This window comes from Delphinapterus leucas, chromosome 2 (assembly GCF_059928025.1).
Source record: "Delphinapterus leucas isolate spDelLeu-1000000601 "Yukka" chromosome 2, BTC_Dleu_Yukka2, whole genome shotgun sequence".
In the NCBI taxonomy this organism is placed as follows: Eukaryota; Metazoa; Chordata; class Mammalia; order Artiodactyla; family Monodontidae; genus Delphinapterus; species Delphinapterus leucas.
This window is the reverse complement of record NC_143130.1, coordinates 19,323,801-19,346,061: the sequence shown is the minus strand read 5'-3', so window position 1 is coordinate 19,346,061 and position 22,261 is coordinate 19,323,801. Positions and strand designations below refer to the sequence as shown.

General features: G+C 48.5%; 1 protein-coding gene across 1 annotated transcript in view; it reads left to right on the top strand.

Annotated features, from left to right (window-relative positions):
* Positions 1-19,043, top strand: part of CAMK1D (calcium/calmodulin dependent protein kinase ID) — a 417,159-nt gene extending 398,116 nt beyond the window's left edge. The window contains exons 7-11 of the mRNA XM_022580319.2: positions 3,908-4,020; positions 5,549-5,627; positions 10,440-10,527; positions 11,447-11,564; positions 13,198-19,043. Coding sequence (XP_022436027.1) covers positions 3,908-4,020; positions 5,549-5,627; positions 10,440-10,527; positions 11,447-11,564; positions 13,198-13,316 — 517 coding nt within the window. The 3' untranslated portion in view covers positions 13,317-19,043. The remainder of the gene's footprint in view (positions 1-3,907; positions 4,021-5,548; positions 5,628-10,439; positions 10,528-11,446; positions 11,565-13,197) is intronic.
* Positions 19,044-22,261: the final 3,218 nt, after the last annotated feature.

Below are 22,261 nucleotides of genomic sequence, written 5' to 3'. Positions count from 1 at the left end.
TGTGGCGCATGGGCTTAGATGCTCCGCGGCATGTGGGATCTTCCCGGACCAGGGCTCGAACCCATGTCCCCTGCCTTGGCAGGCGGATTCTTAACGACTGCGCCACCAGGGAAGCCCCGTTTCTCTACCTTTAAAATGAGGATTGTATGAGGGACTGTATACACGGATCTGGTGTGAGGGGACCACAAGGAATAGCACCAGGACCTTGAGATTTATAGCAGCTGAGCCGTAAGCACCCTTAGACCCTCGGTGATTGGGGGAGGGAGAAAGCAGTTACCACACCCAAGGGAGTCTGGTAGAGTCCCCTCCCTTGAGAGCAGCCTGGCCCTCAGCCCAGGGCTGTAACCAGCCTGAGCGCTGGATGGGAAGGCTCAGGGCAACACTCACCCTGCCCTGACTTCCTCCTTCCTCCCTCATCTCCCCCGGGGCCCCCACTGGCCAACCCCCTACCAGACGCCAGAGAGTTCAACCCTCAGTCAACCCTCTGTACAGGTCAGCCTCCCGGGGACAGAGCAGAGCGGAGGGTGGCTCTGAAGGACACAGGGAAGGTGTTGGGGAAGCACACCTCCGGGGGGAGTGAGGGGTTTCTTGTTTTCGTTTTTTTGTATTTTTTAATATTTTTTTAATTTTATTTTTTTTAATCCTTTTTTTTGGCCGCATCACGCACCACACGGCATGTGGGATCTAGTTCCCCGACCAGGGATTGAACCCATGCCCCCTGCAATGGAAATGCAGAGTCCCAACCACTGGACCGCCAGGGAAGTGCCTGGGAGAGTGAGGTTTAAGTGAGATAATACAGCAAAGCGCCTTGGTGCAGTTTTTGACCCCAAATAAGTGCTCAGTCGAAGCTACACTAGAATCTAGTAGTATGTTTGTGTAAGTGTGCCAAGGTAGATGAGATGGCAGACTGAGCAGCAAAGGGAAGACGGGAGGTGGGAGCATTCTCCCTAGATGGCCATCCTGAGGCTGGGATGGATGTGATGGATGAGCCCATGAAGGCGAGTTGCCCGTGTTGGGCGTGACCATCTGTTGTTGGGTTGTCAAGTTTAGATGTTATTCTGAACCATGGGCTTTTAGGCCTAGAACAATTGGGAGTGGCTTTATCGTCTTTGAGAACCCACAGTGAGATCACCTGTAGATTATTTAAATGGTTTGATAACGTGAAATATGAACACAGAGATGAAATCTGCAAATGGGTGATCCAGGACCACGGAAGTCAGCATTCTGTATACGGAAAGAGAAACAACTCAAAGTCCTTTCTCCTAATCGAACCCACCACACAAACCTGCTCACGAAATAGCCTGACCAGGGAACTCTGTGAACCTTCTAGATCTGAGGAAGGTTTTACAACTTCTCCTTGGCCTTCTGTTCTGTTTCAGCCCTTATTTAAAAATGTTCTGTCTTAATTTTAACTCAGTCCCCAAACTCCATCCGTTTCCTTTCCTTCCATCCTCAGTACAGACACATAAACACAGTGTTCTTTACTCCCCCCCCCCAAAAGAGGAGCTAAAACCAGAAGAAATCAGGATTACTTTAAGAAAATTGGCACAAGAAGATTAAATCTTTCTTGGAATTTTCTTGAAGATTTTTTTTCCTTGAAAAGAAAGCCAAACTGTAAAGTAAAACACAGTCCGTTGTTAATAAACAAAAACCTCACACATCTAAAATTTCGTTATTTTCCGAGATGAACTAACATTTTGCCCTGTCTGCTTTTCCTAATATGCACATTTCATGTAGCCCAAATCCTCATTATGGGAAACATTTCCATATCCCTCTCTCAGCTGCAGGCTTTCCTGGGTAGTGAAATATGTGCTTCGTTGTTTCAGAAGCACTGGCTTTTACTTCGCCAAAAGGAGCAAACCTTTAAAAATGAAATTTTCCAGGCACTTAGCCCCTAAATCCACCTTGTAGAGATAGATGATTCTGAATCTTATCAGCCCACAGAATGTCTCACAGCCTTTAAAAGTGTCATCGGCCGTTCCCCTGTGCAGCACGACCAGTGATTCTGTGTAGGGTGGCAGGAGCGGCTGAAAATTTGTACTAAAAGCTGTGTTTTGAACCTTCATTAAATTTCTTACTTGCTGGCAGCCTAAATCCCTCGAAGGCCTGGAGTCTGTTGATTCCCGTTCACTTGTTCTCATTAAACTGGTCTCTAGGCTGTAGCTGTGCTTTGAACAAAGTTGGGCTGCGTGGGAAGATTCAGGGCTCGTCTGGGGGCGGGACTCTCTCACTGTGGCTGCTGCCGCCCTGTGGGTTGTCTCGGGCCCGGAACCAAGTTCTTAACCACTGCGCCACCAGGGAAGCCCCGTTTCTCTACCTTTAAAATGAGGATTGTATGAGGGACTGTATACACGGATCTGGTGTGATCCAAGCTTTGCACTTGGCCTTCCAGAATCCAGCCTCACCCTCTGCCCTGTCCGTCACTTATACACAGATCTGGCGTGATCCAAGCTTTGCGCTTGGCCTTCCAGAATCCAGCCTCACCCTCTGCCCTGTCCGTCACTTATGGCCGCAGCCTCAGTCTCACCCCTCCCCGATGTCCAGTCCCAACCAGAGGCTGCCCCTGCCTGCCTGCCGTGGGCCTCAAGCGTGGACCGGCCAAACAAATTGGGGGAGGAAGCATGGACCCACAGCATCTTAAAGCCAGAAAGAATATTAGGAATTTTCTAGTCTGGCCTCTTCGTGTTTAGATGAGGACATTTTGGTCCAAAAAATGCATCATTGGCCTTTAATGGTAAAGGTCACCTCAGAGCCCGTAGCAGACCTGGGAGTGAGAACCCACAATTTCATGGCAGGAATTGTATTTGGGGTATTTAACAAAAATTCCTACTTCTATTATGACTGTCAGTACCTCTAGAACTAGAAGTTTCTTGCACCAACATCCTAGTATCCTCTTTTTTTTTTTTCTTTCTTAAATGTTTTTTGGCCGTGCCATGCGTCTTGCAGGATCTTAGTTCCCCAACCAGGGATCAAACCCAGGCCCTCGGCAATGAAAGCGCCAAATCCTAACCACTGGACCCCCAGGGAATTCCCATATGATCTTTTAAAAATCAACTTTGAGGACTTCCCTGGTGGCACAGTGGTTGGGAGTCCGCCTGCCGATGCAGGGGGCGCGGGTTCGTGACCCGGTCCGGGAGGATCCCACGTGCCGCGGAGCGGCTAGGCCCGTGAGCCATGGCCGCTGGGCCTGTGCATCTGGAGCCTGTGCTCTGCAGCGGGAGAGGCCACGGCAGTGAGAGGCCCGCGTATCGGAAAAAAAAAAAAATCAACTTTGAAACAGTTCAGTGGAAAAAGGGTCATGGTATTAAAATTTATGTCAACTTCTGCTTACTGCATATTAATGGGCAAAGCTGTAACCTTCCAGATACCTGAACTGGGCACGGGAGGTGATGCTCTGCAGTCTGGGGCCACTTGTGGCAATTTGGTGACTCAAGTGTATAAAATTTCCCTTTCTTCCTCTTATGATTTATTAAATAAAATGAACATGGAAAGGTCTTGAAATGTATACCAAACATATATTTTGTTTGTTTCACTAACCCATCATCTATTAGGGACCATATCCCAGGCAGTAAGATCAATAACGTTTATACACAGAGGGCGGCCTGGTAGGTGTTCAGGGCGTGCAGGACTCTGGTGAATACTGTGCAAAGCGTTAAGATGTGTTGACCCTCAGGCGCCACCAGGGTTAACCCTTTTAGCTACCTGTGAAGTCACAGTTTTACTTCTGTGCCACGTGTGCCCAGAGAACGTGTGGGTCCTTTGCTGAGATTGTGTCTGTAGCGCACACGGTGCAGGCTTCCTCCACTCCAGGGAAGACAGCTCTTCCTCCCAGGCAGGATGTCAAGCCACCACATGGTGTTGGGTCCTCAGCCGGTTCAGATCCTCACAAGAGATCCTCGTCTTCCAGGCTCTGCGGCTACCCTCCTTTCTATGACGAAAATGACTCCAAGCTCTTTGAGCAGATTCTCAAGGCGGAATATGAGTTCGACTCCCCCTACTGGGACGACATCTCCGACTCCGGTAGGTCTCTCGGCTCCTGGTGGGCGGCTCCTGGGACCCCGACACCCAGCCCACCTGAGTCTCCAGCAGTCCCCGGGGGCTCAGAACGGTCCTGAGGCTCCTGAGGATGCTACGCACTTAGACTTGACTTGAGAAGCAAGGAGAGGCTTGGGACACGTGTGGGACACGTGCCCCAAGCCAGGCTGAGGGATGGGGACTCACTTCTCCACCACTCCTGGCCGTACCCTGATCTGGGTGCTCTGGAGTGAGACAGTATTAGCTTGAGTTTATTGGTCTTACTTACTGTGCACTGTGCACTCTAAACTCCGCATGTGTGCCTAGTTCACCCAGTCCTCAGGACAGCCTATCAGGTGGGGATTACTATTAGCCCCATTTGACAGATGAGGAAACTGAGGCCCCGCAAGGTGAAATAACAGCTAGTAAGTGGCAGAGCTGGGGTTTGAACCCACGTCCTCACTCCAGAGCCCAAGTCTCAGCTACTGTGCAACACAAAACATTCCCAGGGAAGTTCACCATTTCCTCCTCAGGGATAAAAATCAAACCCAAGGCCCACGTAAGCGTATGGAATGTCTCCAGCCTCAGTTTCCTCCCTGACAAGATGAGGATGGTAATAATACCACTCCCACCCTGGTGGGTGGTGTAAGGATCACATGAAATAATGAATGGGCTATTCAAATATCCCATTTTATTATCTGTGTTATTTCCTCCTAACTGGAAATGCCCTGCTTTCTTCCTCAATCTTCCAAAACCTGGGACCAGGCTATAGTTCTCCAAGGCTTGCAGGAAAGAGCCACATGGGGAGTAGTCTACTCCTGAGTCAGGAAGGGCCCCAGCTGTCCCCCCGAAGTCCAGCCCTGTGGGCAGTGAGCTGCCAGACGCCACAAGGCGACAGATTTCCCGCCTGGCACGTGTCATCTTCTGGTTCTGGGTCCCAGCCTCTCATGTTCTCAGTGTCCTGCTCTGGGTCATACCTGGTCCTGGGCCTCCAAGCGGTTTTGCTTCCCCACCGGGGCACATCTCCTGCACCGTAATTTCCTGCTCGCTGGTTGTAATCATCCACGGGGGCTGCAGCAGGGGCTTCTGGAGGGCTGTGCATCCACAGTGGGTGCTCGGGCGACTTTGTTGAATCGGTGAGCTCCTAACGCGAGGACGTCAGCAAAACAGCTCCCTAAGGCAGCAGTGAGCTGAGTGAGAGGCACCTGGCGACAAAGATATTTCACCTTTTCTCCGAAACGAAGGCGCCACTAGCTGCCGGCGGGAAGGGACTTCGAGCCGGGAAGGCAGGGCCCCAGGCCTGGCTGGGCTGCCTCCTCGTTCACTGGGTCACCACTCAGAAACCCAAACCTTGTCTTCCCTTTTCCCCAGATGCTGGTACCACCTGCCTTTTTGTCCCAGGTCCCGAGTGTCCATGGAAGGCTGGTCTCTTGTTTCCATGGTAACCTTGATACCCACAGAGGCACCCTGGTATCATATTGTCATATCTCAAGCCACAAACTGACTCCCCCTCTTGTGCCTTCCTTTTGAACAGCAAAAGACTTCATTCGGAACCTGATGGAGAAAGATCCAAATAAAAGATACACATGCGAGCAGGCAGCTCGGCACCCGTGGTAAGAAGAATCACCCACTAGAGATGCCAGTCAGCTGGGGCTTCGTTGTGAAAGCCACGGGTGAAGCTTGCATCCCATGTGGCCGGTGGCTTTCATCCTTTCCCCAAACCAACACTCGAGGACACAGTCTTCTGAAGGCACTAATTGCAGACGCACAAAAGAGGGCTGTAGCGTTTTCGCTTCATGTGAAGTATTTTAGGATCATTTTTAGTGAGGGTGATTCCCAAAGGAGGCATTAAGAGTGGAGTTTTATTCCTTGAACTTATTACTCAGTCCGTAAATGAATTGAAGTCACATGTTCTTTTCCTTTTAAGATGCTTTTCAAGTTAGTGTTTCTTCACCTCCAGAGGGATGAGTTGATAGTTTACGACATCCTGGACTACATTTCCTGCGGTGCCCCGAGGCCACCTTGTTTTTGTGCCACTTACTAGGGTTGAACCCAGTGACTTTGGGTTTATACTTCTCTGAGCCTGAATTTTCTCATCTTTAAAGTGAGCATAACAATACCTAGTTTACAGGATTGAAGTAAGCAGTGACTGAGATCATGCACACACAGAAAGGGTTTAGTGCATCTGGCACGTAGCAATTGCGTCATTAAGCTCTTCTTATTTAAATCACCGTGAGCCTCCTTTTTGAAACGAAGGCCAGGAGTAGTAAAATAGCCGATACAATGCTCAGACTTGTCTCCTTGACTTCAGGAGACATCCGCCCCAACTGTTCCCTGTTGATTCTACCGTCTCCTGCAGCATTTTCTCCGGATGCTCATATGCCGATTAACCTTGCAAAGGGGACCTGCCCAAGGTCCTTTCCTGACGAGTTTCACAGTATTTTAATGTATAATAACAGCCGTCATTTATCATCTATGATGTCCCAGGCCCTGTGCTAATCATATTAAAATATCACCGCATTTTTTCTTTTATGATAATCCTGTAAGGTAGTTTTTTGTCTCCATTTCTGAGATAAGGAAATATATGTAGAAAGATAAAGAAACTTAGGCAACAGGACACAACTAGCTAACAGCAAAGCCAGAAATGTTTCCAGGCAGAACTGTCAGATTCCAAAATGATGCTCTTCACCCCAAACTGACAAGAGAAGGAAAGGGGAAGGAAGGAATTTTCTGAAAAGGAGGCAGTTTTGATTGTGTGTCAGCCTGATATTTTTTTAATAAGTCACTTTGGATGATAGGTCAAAGTATGTGACAGTGAAGATATGAAAGTTTTTCTTATTTTATAAGCAGTTGGCTTTTACAGCTATATGAGACTTTTTCCCCAGCTTTACAGAGAGATAGCTGGCATGCAGCACTGTGTAAGTTTAAGGTGTTAGAGCATAATAACTTGGCATCCATATATGGTGCAAAATGACTACCACAATAAGTTTACTTAATATCCATTGCCTAATATGTTAGTTACAAAAAAAAAAAATTTTTTTTTCCTTGTGGCGAGAACTTTCAGGATTTACTCTTAACAACTTTCAAGTATGCCATAAAGCAGTGTTAACCATTGTCACCCAGTTGTACATTACAACCCCAGTACTTACTTATCTTTCATGTAGGAGGCTTTTGAGGTTATCTTAGAGAGGAGGAAAATGACCTCAAAAGAAGGGAAGTGATTTGCTTCCTAGAACTTGTTCACTGATCCAGCCTCACTCTGTGGAAGGCAGGAAGGCCAGTTAAAACCTCATCTCTCCTTCACCAGACATTTTTGAAAAAAAGCAAAGAAGAGAAAGGTCAGTTTCACTGTCAGGGGCCTGGCAGAGGGGCAAGGTGGGCTCAGAATCAAGCAGGACTTCACGGAGATGCCAACCTCACCCGGGCCGTCCAGGGTAGGGTGGGGATTCCAGGCTGGGCCAGCCAGGGGGGCTTCAACTCTGCACCCTCCTCAGCGTTCATGGAGACCCCTCCCCTCCCCGGATTCCAGCCAGCCAAGCTGCGGTGACCACAGAAACTGGGATGGATCCCAGGAGTTTGGGATACACACCAGGCATCACCAAGCCTGTTTTGAGCAAGTGACTAGAAAAGTGTACAGTCAGAGCCATGCAGGTAGAACAGACCGTGTACAAAACACAAAAACACCCAAAAGCGAGGAGAGGAGTTTAATGATCTGTGTGTGGAGAAGAGCCAGACAGGCCTGATGGAGCGGAATTGATATAAACAGCATGTCCTTTGTTAGTTTAGAGGCAAAAACAGGGAAGCGAGAGAGAGTCGGGAGACCCAGATGAAATGGGGGTGCCTGTAGCTTTACGTGTGTGTGTGTGTGCGGATTCATAGGGAAGTCTCCTTTCTCAGGGGCGTTATTCAGTTCCTAGGACAGTCAGGGTGACATCCAAGGTCCCTTCCAGTGCTGAGACTCCACGCCTCCGGTCTTGTGGGTGAATGATGCTGAAGCTGGGAGCGCTGAGCATCCCACGTGATCCCTGGCCGACGGGAGCAGCAGCATGATTGCGGTGTTTTTTTCTCTCTTTTCTTTCTTTTTTTTTTTTTAACACCTTTATTGGAGTATCATTGCTTTACATGGTTGCGTTAGTTGCTGCTGTAGAACAAAGTGAATCAGCTCTACATATACGTATATCCCTGCACAGTTGCCTGTTTGAGGAAGGTCGTGAGCTGTCGTGAGCCGAGGTGGTGTTACCTCCAAGAAGAGTGTTTAACAGCGGCCTCTGGGCCACCGTGTGCCCCGCTTGGTCCTTACCCAGTGGCAGCGCACCCTGGCACTGTGGGAAGTGAGCACGGAACATTCCTAGAATAACTGAAAATTTGCATTTTCCTCCCCTCTCAGCCTTTTGCTCACCCACAGGGAAGGGAGTCTCCCTGACACCCCGCCACCTGGCCTGTTTGGTTTGGAGCGGGCTCTGCCCCCTCATCAGTGCTCAGCCCGAGAATTCCGTCCTTCCTACCACTTCTGCCCCCTGGTTTCCAAGAAGGAGCTGACCACCCCGAGGTGGAGCTGGCGTCCTTTTCTGAGGATGCAGCTGTTACAAACAGGAGGAAACACTCATGTGAGGCCTCCAGGAGGAGAGGCTGAATAACGACATCTGCTCCCCAGCTTCCTCGTGCCTGGGCTTTCGGGTGGATTTGCTCATTCACGTATTTCTCTTCACTGATGTGCATCTGGGGAAATCAGGCAATTGACAGTTGTTGGAGATGGAAACCTGCCTGGCCTTGGTTCGTTTCTGAGTATCCTCTGAGCTGTGTCTTTTCAGCCCTGCTGGGAAAACTAGAGAAGTCTATCTAGGGGGGGGTCTTGCTCTGAGCTGGGAATAGCAGACTGTACGGTATTCTAAACTTAGGCCCAGCCTGGCATAGACTTACCTTCCAGAGTCCACCAGCCATGTTTTCAGTTCCTAAAAGGAAAGGCTGGTGGTGGGAACATATTTTTTATCCAGGGCTGGTTTCCTATCTGAATAAGCCCCAAGCTTGTTCCTCTCATGTCCTAAATCGGTTGAACACGGCAGTCTGTGCCCAGTCTGGTCTGTGTCCAGGGCCCTCGGAGTCTGGGACCTGACGGGCTCTGCCAGCCACCTGCCAGCCAGAAAGTATGGTCAGTGTCCCCGGCATCTGTCTGCCCCTTAACAGTTCCGAGATCCAAGAAATTACTTCTGAGGCATCAGGCATCAGCTCAGAATTGAATAGTTTGGTGCTAAAGGAAAGGGAAGATGGATGGCTTCAAGCCCAGAAAAGACTGAGCAAAATGCAACTTCCTGTGAGACTGGGGGAGGCCAAGCGGTCAAATGTAGAGCAAGGGTGGCATTGAGGTTGAGAAGGGATGTGAGGGAGAAGAATGGGCTGGAGGAAAAAAAAAAAAAGAATGGGCTGGAGGGACCCCCAGCTCATCAACGAGACTGGCGACTGTAAGCCCAGAGAGAAGAGGGAGGTGTAAGAACGGATGGGGGGGCGGGGCGGGGTGGGGAGAGAAGAGGTGTGATAAAGCAGAGGGAGGAAGTAATAGGCTGAGGGGGGACTCTGAGGACAGGAGTCGAAACTAAACCTCCCTTCCTCCCTGCTAATAGAAGGCTAAGGTCAAGCAAGAGCTAGAGAAAAGATTGCCCAGTGTTGTAAAGGACCCAGTGGAAGGCAGCGGCGACATGGTTCTTGCGGTTCTGAGAACTTTTCTAGGAAATGCAGGAGTAGGTGTGCCAAGCAGGGCCGAGCTGAGGCTGGGAACCCTGTCACTGAGCACAGAGAAGGTGAGGGGCCCCGGGGGGAGGGAGGGGAGTAGAACGTGGCAGAGCTCAGGTCAGCCGGGATGGAGCCAGAAGGGAGCAGTGGGCCCCGGGCGTGAGCAGGTCCATGGACCAGAGATCCTGGGGATGCCAGAGAGGGGCTGGGGGGAGGAGGCTGCGGGGGGAGACCCTGGGTAGGGGTCTGGTGCTCAGACCAGGTGGGGGGACACGCTTGAGACCTCAGAGGTGAGACACGGCGGGTAGGAAGCTGGGGGAGGGGGAGAAAGAGGAGAGCTGAATTCAGGTTGTGTTGTCCTTGTGGACTCTGATATTGCAGGAATGGGGGTGAAAAGGGGAAGAAGGGGGAGCCGGGCAGAGTGGCCCACCATGAAGGTGCTGACCCATCCTGGAGGGGGTGCAGGGTACGGAGGTGGGACCGGGCTTGGAGTGCAGTGGTGGTGGGTCATGGACGTTCAGACAAGAGCTGTGCGTTGAAATAAGCAGCCTGGAGGGGCAGTGACATGCCATCCTCTCAGGAAACCTGTGGGAGGGGACAGGACATGGCTTCCCCAGGAAAGCAGCTTGGGACCCAGTGTCAGACGCCCCCCTCCCCCCAAGAAACCCTCTTGAGAAGCATCTTTGCCTCCATTTCAGGATCGCCGGTGACACAGCCCTCAGCAAAAACATCCACGAGTCGGTCAGCGCCCAGATCCGGAAGAACTTCGCCAAAAGCAAGTGGAGAGTAAGTCCTGTGTTTCCTACATTCCCAGTGAACTTAACCACTCAAACGAAACTGGCCCTGCAGTTCAAGCATTTTTTATATCTAAGTGTTACTGTCCCCCAAGTTTGATGAGAATCCCCATAGCCTCACCCAAATGTGTGCTAATTTTAACCGGTAAGGATTAAGACTTGACGAGAGCATCGTGGTGTGAGAGGGATAAAGTGTATGATTTAATAATATCTCCCCTCTGTGATCCAAAAATATAGCAATATTGCCAGCTTTTCTCATTTGCTGTTTCTTAAGAACATAATCCCTGTTGTCTTCCTTCACTTTGCTGGAACTTTGAAGGGTTGACTATTATTAAAGTGACATAAAAAGGGGGAAAAAAACCCAGGAAATCTCAGTTGAACTCATCAATACATTCTGGTAAAAATGTGATGGATTTAAACCATTACCCTGTGTTCTCACAGCATGGGTAATCGAGAGTTGGCTGTTCTTGCACGAGAGCCAACAACTAGAGACTACACAGACAGTAATTCCACTGACGTACTTTATTTAGGACAAAACACCAATAATCAGAAAATTAAAACGCTTAAAATATATTTTACGGTACTCTTATTATAATGCACCTTTTGTTCTAGAAGTCATTCTCTTAAATTATGGAGGGAATTGGCTTACGTTTACTCTATATTCCATGGTATTATGTCAGAAGAAAAATACTCTTTTCATCTCCAAAATATATTTTCTTGGGGGGAGAGGGTCAAAGGATGAATGTACTTTTGGAAGAAGAGGCAACATCAGTTTCCTTTCTAGTGGATCATGAGACCGTTGTCAGAAGTTTGACCTGCTTAGGGTAACAGGATAAATGATAGGAGACAGTCTCGGTCTTTTCTAATTAGCTGGAATATTTTGTCTGCCTTTCCCCCTTCTTAAATTTCAGCAAGCGTTTAATGCCACGGCCGTCGTGAGACATATGAGAAAACTACATCTTGGCAGCAGCCTGGACAGTTCAAATACAAGTGTTTCGAGCAGCCTCAGTCTGGCCAGCCAAAAAGATTGTGCGTATGTAGCAAAAACAGAACTTTCCAACTGGCATTGGAGACAAATCTAGTAGGGAGAGGGGGGGGACGCTCATTTGCTGAGTAGCTACTGTTTGTCGGGGTCTGTGAATACTTGATCTTATTTAATACTCCCAACAGTCCTATTCACTATTTTTTAAATATTTTTTCAGATTTAGTTATTTCATATTTCTACAACCGTAGCTACTGTTGTTTCCATTTATAAGACATCTGAGGCTCAAGTCCCACACAGCCACGTGTGTGTGGACAAAAGCCCGACACTTTCTCATCCATCTCCTTATGTTCTGATTTGCTTCTCATTGGGCATCACCCTTAGGGACTGAGGAAGGGATGGCAGAGACTCATATGACAGTCTGATCTCATTGACTTTTAAAATGTTTTTTTTTTTTTTTTTCTGATAATCATTTGAGCTAATTTATACGAAGTGCGTTGGCTTTGGGATCAAAGTAATAGTACTAATGTTTCGTTGTCCTTCATCTGTGTGTGGGATAGTTCATCACGAGGGACACACTCGCACCCTCCTTATTTTTCTCTCCCACTCTCCACTCTGTATTTCTCTTAATCTCATACTAGGCCTTTCCATGGGCTCCTCTGCACTGCAGAGAAGTTGCCTTGATCGTCCCGGGTAGGCCTTCATTTCCATAATCATGGAGACCCTTCAGTTTGATCTCACTCTGAGCATCACACTCCTTCCTGTTTGCCTCAAAAAAGGTTCCCCTCCTCTTTAAATAGCCCTCCCACCTCATTCCAGAATGTCCAGCCCTTAAGTTTTCCCGGGAAATCTCCATGAGCATCCCCTGACACAACTGCACGCTGCTTTAGGCCCACATTTACATCTCAGGGCAGATCATTTCCACCCTCTGGTCAAAGGAAACCCCACAATCTATCGTTTACTTGAAGATTCAGACAGTGGCTCTGACAGCAAGGCCATCTTAGTGATTTACTTTATGGCTGTCCCGCTGTTCGAGCCCACAGAGTTCACAGTGACGGGGGTGAGGGGTGTACTGCTGCAGCCAGGAAGATAATCCCACGTGAGAACATTCTGATGCCAACACATTTGCTTGGGGAGCATTGGAGGTGCAGCCCGTGAAGAATTTTTCTAGGCCAGGGGGCTGCCGAGTTCACACAGGACTCAATCAGCAGCCCCGTTTCAATGTGCCCTATGTCACAAACGCTTCTTAGCCAAGAGTCCAGACCACACACCAAGCTGGGGTCACAAGGGGGTATCACATTCTTTATTCACTCTTAAAATCCCTGCTTCTCACCGCCATTGTAAGAAATAAACAGTTCTTGTGAGGATGGTATATATTCAATACCTAGCCCAATGCCTAGTATGTAGTAAGTGCTCAGTAAATGGAACCCATCATGCTATGGTGGCTAAACCATGTTGTATCCAAATACAAAGCAGTTATCATTATTATAATGAAACAAGGAGGGAAGACCTGGGTCTAAGAAGAATTTGGATACATTGCAAATGTTTTCCCGTGGATAGGGAAAAATTTGGAGTCAAGTGCATAAGTTTGTCCCCCGCGACAAACCCTTGCAGCGGGAAGAGAGAGTGAGTAGATCCTTCTGAAGCTTTGAACTTCTTGTGTCTGCTATCCCCCTGCAGGTCTGGCACCCTCCACGCTCTGTAGTTTCATGTCCTCTTCATCAGGGGTCTCAGGAATGGGAGCGGATCGGAGACCGAGGCCCACCACTGTGACGACAGTGCACTCTGGAAGCAAGTGACCGGCTCTACAGGTGGGGTCCAGGGGGTGAGGCCAGGGAAGGGGGCCCCCAGGGGCCCCCAGCGCCACCAGCCACTCCAGAGCCATCCCACCTTGCACGGTGCACCTCCCTGCACAGGACTGGAAGACAGAAGTTTTTTACGGCCATATTTTATACTGCAATTCTGAAGTGTTCATTTCTCACAAAGTGTACTGGCTCAAGGGAGCGGATTTGATAGGATCTGGTGCTGTACATACGAGTCTGCAAAGCCCTAACAGAATGGACTTTCTCAGTTCCTCTCCCTCAGCCCTGTCGTTTCCGATCTTCTCAGTAGAGGTAACCGTCTATGTTGTATTTTTTCATTCATAACAAAAAAAGGTTTCAACTGGATTATTTAAGTATCGGTAAATATTGTGCATTAGGGGTTTTTTTTTTCCTTTTAAGAAATATGTCCTTTTGAGCTATACTTCTTACTTCTGTGCCCTGTACCTTTTGCTTGTCAGTAGTAGAATTTTATGTTAACCTTTAAGAGATTTTTTTTTTCTTCCGAAGGGAATTTAAAAGTACTTTTTAAAATTCTAATAAGAGGATCGATCAAGAATCTGTTTCCGAGGTGAAGAGTGCACTTTACTTCAGTTCCTTCTCCTTCTCTCCCCTTCTTCCTCGGAGGGGCAGTTTTCTGAGAAGACAACTCAGCCCTTCTGCAGCCTGTCTTCTCCCCAGGGGTGCGGGCACCGTGGGAGGGAACCTGCAGAAAACCTTGCCCGGCAGCTCCTGCAGCAAAGCCCTCTCCAGCTGGAGACCCTGGGGCCTCTTGCCATCAGTGGTCAGAAATGAAGAAGCCTGCTCTCCCAAGACGAAAGGCTAGACTTGCTGTGAAGGAGAGGGCCCCCGCTCCCCCAGCAAAGATTTAAGAGCCTCCCTGGCCGAAGGAGCACAATGCCATTTTGTTTGGAGTGAATTTCCCACACAGCTCTCGTTTCTCACAAGGGGAGTGACAGCGTGGAAGCCCTGCTCTCAGCTATGCAGTTTTAAAATTAATCTCTCTGTTTTTTAAAAATGCATTTCTAATCTTACAACTGAAAATGGCCTCCAGCTTACACCAGTTTTTTCTGCAAATGTTTACGCTGTTCTTAGAGGCTGATCCAGAAGGGAGGAGAGGGAAATGGCCTTGGAAAAGACTCCATTTATCTGGGTTGGTTAAGGAGAGCAGGACAGTGGCCACTGCAGTGATGGCCAGAGACCCGGCAAGCAGGACAGTGGCCACTGCAGTGACGGCCAGAGACCACCCCAGCCAGGCCCAGCCAGCGCTGAACGCCATCCTTCTGACCAAGGGAATCCCCAAACCAAAGACCTGTGATGGTGGGGTCACCAAAGGTCCCAGTTTGCCCAGGACTGAAGGATTTCCTGGGATGTAGGACTTTCAAACCAGCAACGTCCGGGGACCACTGGGCCACATTGTCCACCCACGTGGTGGATTGGTGTGCAGGATAGAGTGAACACAGCATGAAACCCAGGGAAAAGCGCTTCTCCAGGAGGCTTCAAGGATGCTGTCTTGAAGAGGCGAGCAGGTGGCTCCAAATGCCCACTTTGCAGAAGACCCGCCCCCCTCGGCCCTTGTGCCCATGTGATACCTTGAGTCTGCGTCGCACGGTCAGCCTCGAGCCCGCAGTGGGTCCCTGTTCATCTGCCTGATGGTCCAGTGACTTTCCTGGTTGTTGTCCTCATGCCCTTCTCCCACAGTTGACCAGACACAGTGGATCCTGTAGGCCATGCCATCTTCATCACTTCTGCACCTTGGCCTAGGTCCAGGCCGAATGTTCAGTAATGCCCCCCATCACACACACAGTGTTATGAGGCTCAGCACTCCATTCTGCCTCCTTTAGGAGGGCAGTGCAGGTGTGCAGGAGAGCAGCCAGAAAGACAGGCATCTGGTCTACCCCGTGTCCACCGTGTCCTAGGCACTCAGCCCCTTGACAGGATTCCCGCTTGGTGTCTGCCACACCAGCGTCCAGAGTGAAAATCAAGCTATTACTCTTCAAAATTTGTAAAAAGCCTGGAAATGTCTATAAAACGACAGTAGACCCGGTTAAGAAGCAAGTGGTTCCTGAGTCAGAGGACAGTAGCAAGAAGATTATAAACAATAACAGAAAACTGAGGCATCTCTCCCAGGGGTTTATTAGAATGTTGCTTACCAACAAGTGTAATGGAAGGTTCAAGTTTAGACAGTATAAGAAAACAAGGAACTAGGGACTTCCCTGGCCGTCCAGTGGTAAAGACTCTGTGCTTCCAATGCAGGGGGCATGGGTTCGATCCCTGGTCGGGGAACTAAGATGCCACGTGCCTCATGGCGTGGCCAAAAAAAACAAAAACAAAAAAAAGAAAACAATGAACTAGATGTTTTGGAGGAGGGGTGATAATTTGCCTGACTTTGATACTTGGAACGTGTGCCTGAATAGTTATCAGCTCCTTGTACTGTGTGCTATATGCAGTCATTTGCACTTGGAAAGCAACATCTGAAGCCAAATTTATTGATGATAAATTATTTTCTGGAGCTGATGTGTGGGGTGCATGTTCTATGCAATTATTTTGAAAGTATGTCTTACCTGGAAAGTGCAGAAGAGCTGAGAGATGGGCCGGACCCCCTTTTTGCAGTTGGGGGTCTGCTCTTGGCCATGGTTGGCCTGTAGCACGTCAGGAGATGGTGACTGTTTCAGCCCCAAAGTAGACCCTGTTGAACTTGACATCAAGTGAGTCTCTACTGTCTGGATGCGTGTATTCCCATTGTTTTAGGAGGAGGAGAAAATACTGATAACTCCCATGTAGAACTTACTCTCTGTTGAGAGAGCCTTAGTGGTAAAAGAATGGAGGTTCTCTTTCAACCGTATTTAGTATTATTTACACTTTATGACAACATGGGAAGAGAGCTCAGAATGTGCCTTTTGGTAACGCCTGCCAAGTGGAGTGGCAAAGCCCTAGGACCCTCACTGATGTCAAATTCCACCGATGAAGCTGAGCATTTCATATGGGCCCCCAGCTTACACACCCCCTGGAGGCCACTGTGTACAGCTGAGGCTAATGGTGGACCATGGACTTCATCACAGTCTGCATTCCAACCTCCCCGCCCCCCAGCTTGGTCTCTTCACCTCCTCAGAGCAAGTGGATTGTTTCTGTCATTTGAAAGAGTGTCCTCAGATGGTCTTGCACTCAGCTGCCTGTCTGTCCCCTTTCACTTCCCTGGTCTTCATCTCATCCGTGAGGCCATCAGGGAGGCTAGCATTTGTCTGAAACAGAGAGCATGCACCGCATGTGGCCCCAACAGACCTTTGAGAAGGTCCCAGCTCTCCAGCCAGCTGTTAGCATAGCATCCAGGGAACTGGGCAGTCAGGCTTGGGGTTAACCAGGCAAAGCTCTGGCACTTAGGGAGCATGAGCCGGTGAAGAAAGGCATTTGGCATTTGGCGCCCCAGACTCAGTTTACCTGCCCGTCACTAACCTCATCCTGTTCATTTGTCTCCCTTGGCGTCCAGCAGATCCTGGGTGAATTGTGATGGGGAGAGGGGGACCTCCCCCCTTTAGAACGAAGGCCAAAAACACCAGGGACAAAGGGAGGGAACCCAAGTGACCCCTCCTGAAAAGGGGGATTGACCCTGTCTCTGGAGGAACGACAGCTTAATCTGATGAACGCCCTGGGGTTTGACATTTTGTGAGCAATTTTAAACAGAAAGAAAAGACCGTATCCCAGGGGAGATAACTCTGTATTTTAAGGCTTTGGCCACCGTGGCCCCGTGGCCCACCCAGAGCCTGGGCTTGTGTTGATTCTTCACCCCGGAGAAGCCACCCTGGAACCATCACTCCAGGGCTGAGGGCAGGAGAAGGAGGGTATGGCCTCTGTGCTTTGCCCGCAACGCTCATGACTTCTCGACTTCATATGGTTTCCACAGGCTCACTACTGGGCTTCCTCTGGATGTGAGAAGGGACAGCAGAGAGCAGCAAAGGGCAGCTCCTCCCATTTCCAAAAACAGAAATAAGATGTACTCTTTCCCAGGGCTGCACAGCCACTTCTGGCAAAAGGAATGAAAGTCCTCCGATTCAGCCGATGCACGAAACCTTTGCATGTTCTTCTGAAACAATACTGCTTCCCATTCTGTCCACTCACACTCTGCAGAGTTGGTCTTTTCCTTAAACACATTCCAGACCAAACACTGTTCAGTTTGTTTAGAGAAAAATGTATATACCTGTATGTAACCCACAACTCTTTGCAGGGGGCAGGGGCTGGCCGTAGGTTGGGGCTTCGGGTGTACCTGACATTGGCCAAAGAGTGTTCCAATCCTTTGGTTTTCAGAATTGAAAATGTTGTGATAGGAAAGGTGAATTGGGCAGATTTCTAAAAGGGGGACAATTCACAGAGATGCCAAGAAAACTAGTCTGCAGATGAGATAGCTTGGAAACCTCTACACTGGACAGCAGGCAGGGAGGAGAAAGAGGAAGATAGAGGCCCAAGCCCCCTTCAGCCCCACCCTTCGTCGTGATCTGCAGCCTGAGCATGGGCACAGGAGCCCAGCCCCACTGTAAAGTGGGCCCTGCGTGCTGGCCACGGCCTGGCCCGCCTCCTGCTCTGCGCCGAATCAGACAGCAAGGAACATCAGCCCTTCCCGCCTTCCCTGCCACCTGCAGCAGGAGCAGCTGGGCTTGTGACTCCGGGGGTCTCTGCTTCTGGAAATCCAGAGGCTGTGCATTTGGCGGCCAGCCCCACAGCATGTGGCTGCCAGGTCTGGTTTCGTGGACAAAGTGTGGAATGGCTTCTCGGTGTCTGAATCTCTCTACACCAAAGGGACTAACTATTGCATTTCCCCCTTTGTACCAATGCCGCTTCTGCATTCGCCACATCCATTTTGAATCTTTTGGTCTCCAGAAAACTTCTCATACGATGATTATGTCTTCTGATGATTTACCAGCTTAGTTTACTTCAAGGTGATTTTATTTTCTTATGGACGGGAAAAAAGAAAATGAAAGGAGTGTTTGAGGCTTTAGTCATAGGGATAAGGTATGACCAGGGACTCAAAAGCCCCAAACACTAGATAAATTACTTCTCAAAGGAAAACCTTCATCTGGACAGACTGAGGTTCCTGGGCCCTCACGGTAGCCTTGCACTTGAGGGAAGAGGAGCGCTGGGGCAGGACTGGGAGCGGTTTGGACATTTTACAAAAACGAAAACATTTTGACAGCGACAAAAATGCTGCAACCTTGCAGCATCTTTGTTTTGCAAGACAGGCGGCATGTTTCAGAGGACATTTCTCTTAGCCCCACGATCAGGTTGGAAGACATGAAAGGTACATTCTGTCCAGCATAGAATTTGGAACAATTTCTAAATCGGCTCTGGTCACCACACATAATGTCATAGTCCTTCTTGCAGCTCTCCCAACAGTGAGCACGTTTTCCAAAAGCTTATGACGTCGAACCCAGGAATGTCCCTGTGTCTAGTATTACCAGGCTTGCAATTGGTTTGATTTTTCCATAAAACCATGCTTGTCCAAAAGAAGGGAAACTGTGCATTTATTCCATGCATGTAATAAACTCTGCAAGAAATTTACCCCACGTAGGTTTGCGGCACTGCAAAATTGTTAACGGGCCTGTGTAGCAAATGATTCTCTGCCTTGACAATCATGTACACATATCAAGATTTCTATCATAATGACAATGAGATTGATGACTTCTTGTTTTCCTCCAATAAAGACAATCATCTTCACATGTATGTGGTTTGTTTCCTCCATAAGAAGCAAGACTGGGGTGTTTCAACAGCTCGCTCTTTCCTCCTCTCTCTGAAGTTTGGGTTTGAAGGAAGGAGTTTGAATTGAGCCCCTGGAAACTCATAAAGTCCCCTAAATACTTTATCACCAGCCCGATGGGCAGGGATGCCAGGGATGGGGGCAGAGCGTGCACATCGTGGCGTTGAGGTTTGTGGTGGGCGCTCAGGCTCCCCCCGCTTTTCCTTGCCAGTGCAGAAGGTGGCTAGAGGCAGACCCAGAAACCCAGATCATATTCTTGAGTTGTTTGGAGGAAGAGCCAACACTGATTTCCAGGAAAACGTCTCTGAGTAGCACTTGCCATCCTCAGCACCACCTTGGAATTCTCGATGCCCAAAGGAAGATTCTTTGCTGATCACGTTACCAAAAGCGGGGTCCAGCTGCTCATCGCTCAAAAGCCAATAAAGAGGCAAGGTTGGTGGCAAGGACAGTTTGCTTCATTTTGGATGCTGGCACCCGGGTTGTGGGGGGAGGGGACGCCTGTCCAAAGCCCGACTCCCACACCTCCCCGCCCCGGACAATCGGGGGGCAAGAGCTTCTACAGGCAGAGGGAGAGGGCTACGTGTAGAAACAGCACAGTCAGCTCTGACCGTCATCTTGAAATTGGTCATCGGTGGTCTGACCAGCATCATCTTGATTGTTTTAGGTACACTTAGTCTTCAGTTCCAGGGTCGGTTTGTTCCCATTTCTTGAGGCCAGTTCTCAGAACTGTGGCAGCTTACGTCATGGCTACAGTCTGGTCATCGTGTAGTTAACTTCTTCCACCTGGTGGGGTTTTCACTATCTACAAGACAGCTCACAGGATATGGCTCAGAATATAGCCCTTGAGGAGGAACCAAAGGTCCTTGACTTTGCTTAATGATTAAACTATTATTATTTGGTCTCCTTTGATTGTTTTCCTTTGTTTCTGCATTTTCTCACTTCTCTGATTAAACTTATTTTTTGGCTAAAGTTTTTCTACAAACAAAATGCAGGCAGAGGACGTGGGGGACAAGGACCATAGGGTCCTGTCTGTTTCAATCAGAAGAGTGAATAGTGTCTTTTTTTTTTTTTTTTTTTGGTTGGGGGTGCTTACAGCTCATAGCTCATCAAATATATTGTGGGGATTGGATCTGATCACCAGACAATTCCTCCAATCCAAATAGTAAGTTGTTGTGTAGAGGGGAAAAAATGAATTAGAAGTGGGTTGTAGAAATGTAGAATTAACGCTATCCCACACAGCCAATATCAAGTGAAAACAGCATGGGCCTTAGTGGAAATAAGTGAGCCCCAAAGAAATACCTGATACCTGATGACTAGTCCTTTCTTAGCTGACAAGGCTTCTCTCAACCCAGACCCTAGTTAGGAAGTATATCATAACAAAGGGATCATTCAGTGGGTGCATAGGTGACACTGTTAATGCAGACTTTACGGAACAAAAGAACTTTAGTAAGCTAACCACTTCTGAAAACTGTTTGTGAGGAGTCATTAAAGAGAGGTCTCCCCCACTGTGGCCGAAAATGTAGCCAAAGCAAATGCACAGAAGTGTAAAACTGCTCCTAATAGAAAGCTGGGATTTATCAGGGCCTTAGAGTTGAAATGTTAAGGTCAAACCTAAACTTTTGACTGAGCTCCAGTCACAGTAACCAGGCCAGCACCTCTATCCTTCAGACATTCACCGAACCTCCCTGGGGCTCAAACAAAGTTCAACAGGCATTGAAATTCACCCCACATTTCTTATATTTTTCAGATAAATTTTGGTCTGACACATTCTCTTGGGATTATCTATCATTGGCCGTAACACATTCAGGGAGCCAAGAATTAAACAAAAGCCTTCCTGCATAGATACAGAACTGTCCACCCAGAAAAGAACCATAGCCTTATTATTGTCAGCAACGATAACTACTGCTACTAATCATGTCATGGATTAGCCGTTTGCTGTGTTCTAGGTACTGTGCTCAGTGAATTCCATTCAATGTTTCATTTAACCATTAGCTCAACAAGGAAGGTGCCCTTATTGCCTAAATGGGTTCAGAAAGATTCAATGATTTACCCACTGGCAGCAGTGTTTCAAACTCAGCTGGACCAACACCAAAGGTCATCCCGCTGTATTACCTCTCGTAATTTTATGTAGTTTGGAATTTTATGAATTCCAAACTACACCATCTGGATTTCATTTACTTAGTAAGTAACTGGGGGCCACTGATAATTACTGAGTTGCATGACACAATAGAATCAGTTAACATTTTGGGACATCACTATCCCTAAGCTCCATTCTACATCTCCAAGAGAAATTTCTCTTAGCAGCTCGGCCTAGCCTTACACATAGTTCAATAAATGAGGAATGGCAGAGAGAACCCAGACATTACTGTGTTATTAGCCCATGTGTTTTCTGCTCTGTTATTCCATGTTCCAGGAGGAATGTCACAGAAGCTGGATTTGATCTGGAATCAGAGACGCAGACAGTAGTCGTAACATTGCCAGGCTTTTGGTTTGTGTTTTGTTTTAGGTTAGTCTCTTCTCTTGCTCTGATTAATATCTCTGGAAAGTTCTGTTCATACACACGGAGTTTCATCCCTGACACGCAGGCTTCCTTGTCATCTACTCTTCTCCAGATCGCCTTCAAAACCTCTGATTTATTTTCAAGACAGTGTCTCAGATCTCTCGTTCTCTTCCAGCCTCTCCCGGGAGGAACTGTGTTTATCTTGAGCTCATCTTCCTAATATGTTTCCACCAGCAAGCACAGAGTCTGTCCAGAAAGACTTAGTGGGCCAGGAAAACGCCGTTCTTGGTCAACTTATGAACCCTTTTTCTCTTTCCTACATCTCAGGCCACTTTTTCCCCCTCCCTGTAACATTGTTTTAGCTTCAGCATGGTATTTGTCTTGAGGGCATCAGGATTCATTTCTGTGGGCCTTGCTGAGTCAGGCTGTCTTATATCAGCTCGTGGAGAAAAACACACGGGATGCTGAGCCTCCAGCCAACCTGGCTGTAATCATACAGAAGAGCGTCCTGACGACCCCTCTAACGAGGGCCAGCGGTTCCCCAGCAAGAACATGGAAAGCAGCTGACTTTTGTACCCACCTAGCACAAGGTGCTTGTCACAGGGCACCCCTGGGGGAGGAGAGAAAGCTCACTCCGGGATGAGTCTTTTAAACAAATTGTCTCGTATCTGGATGGTA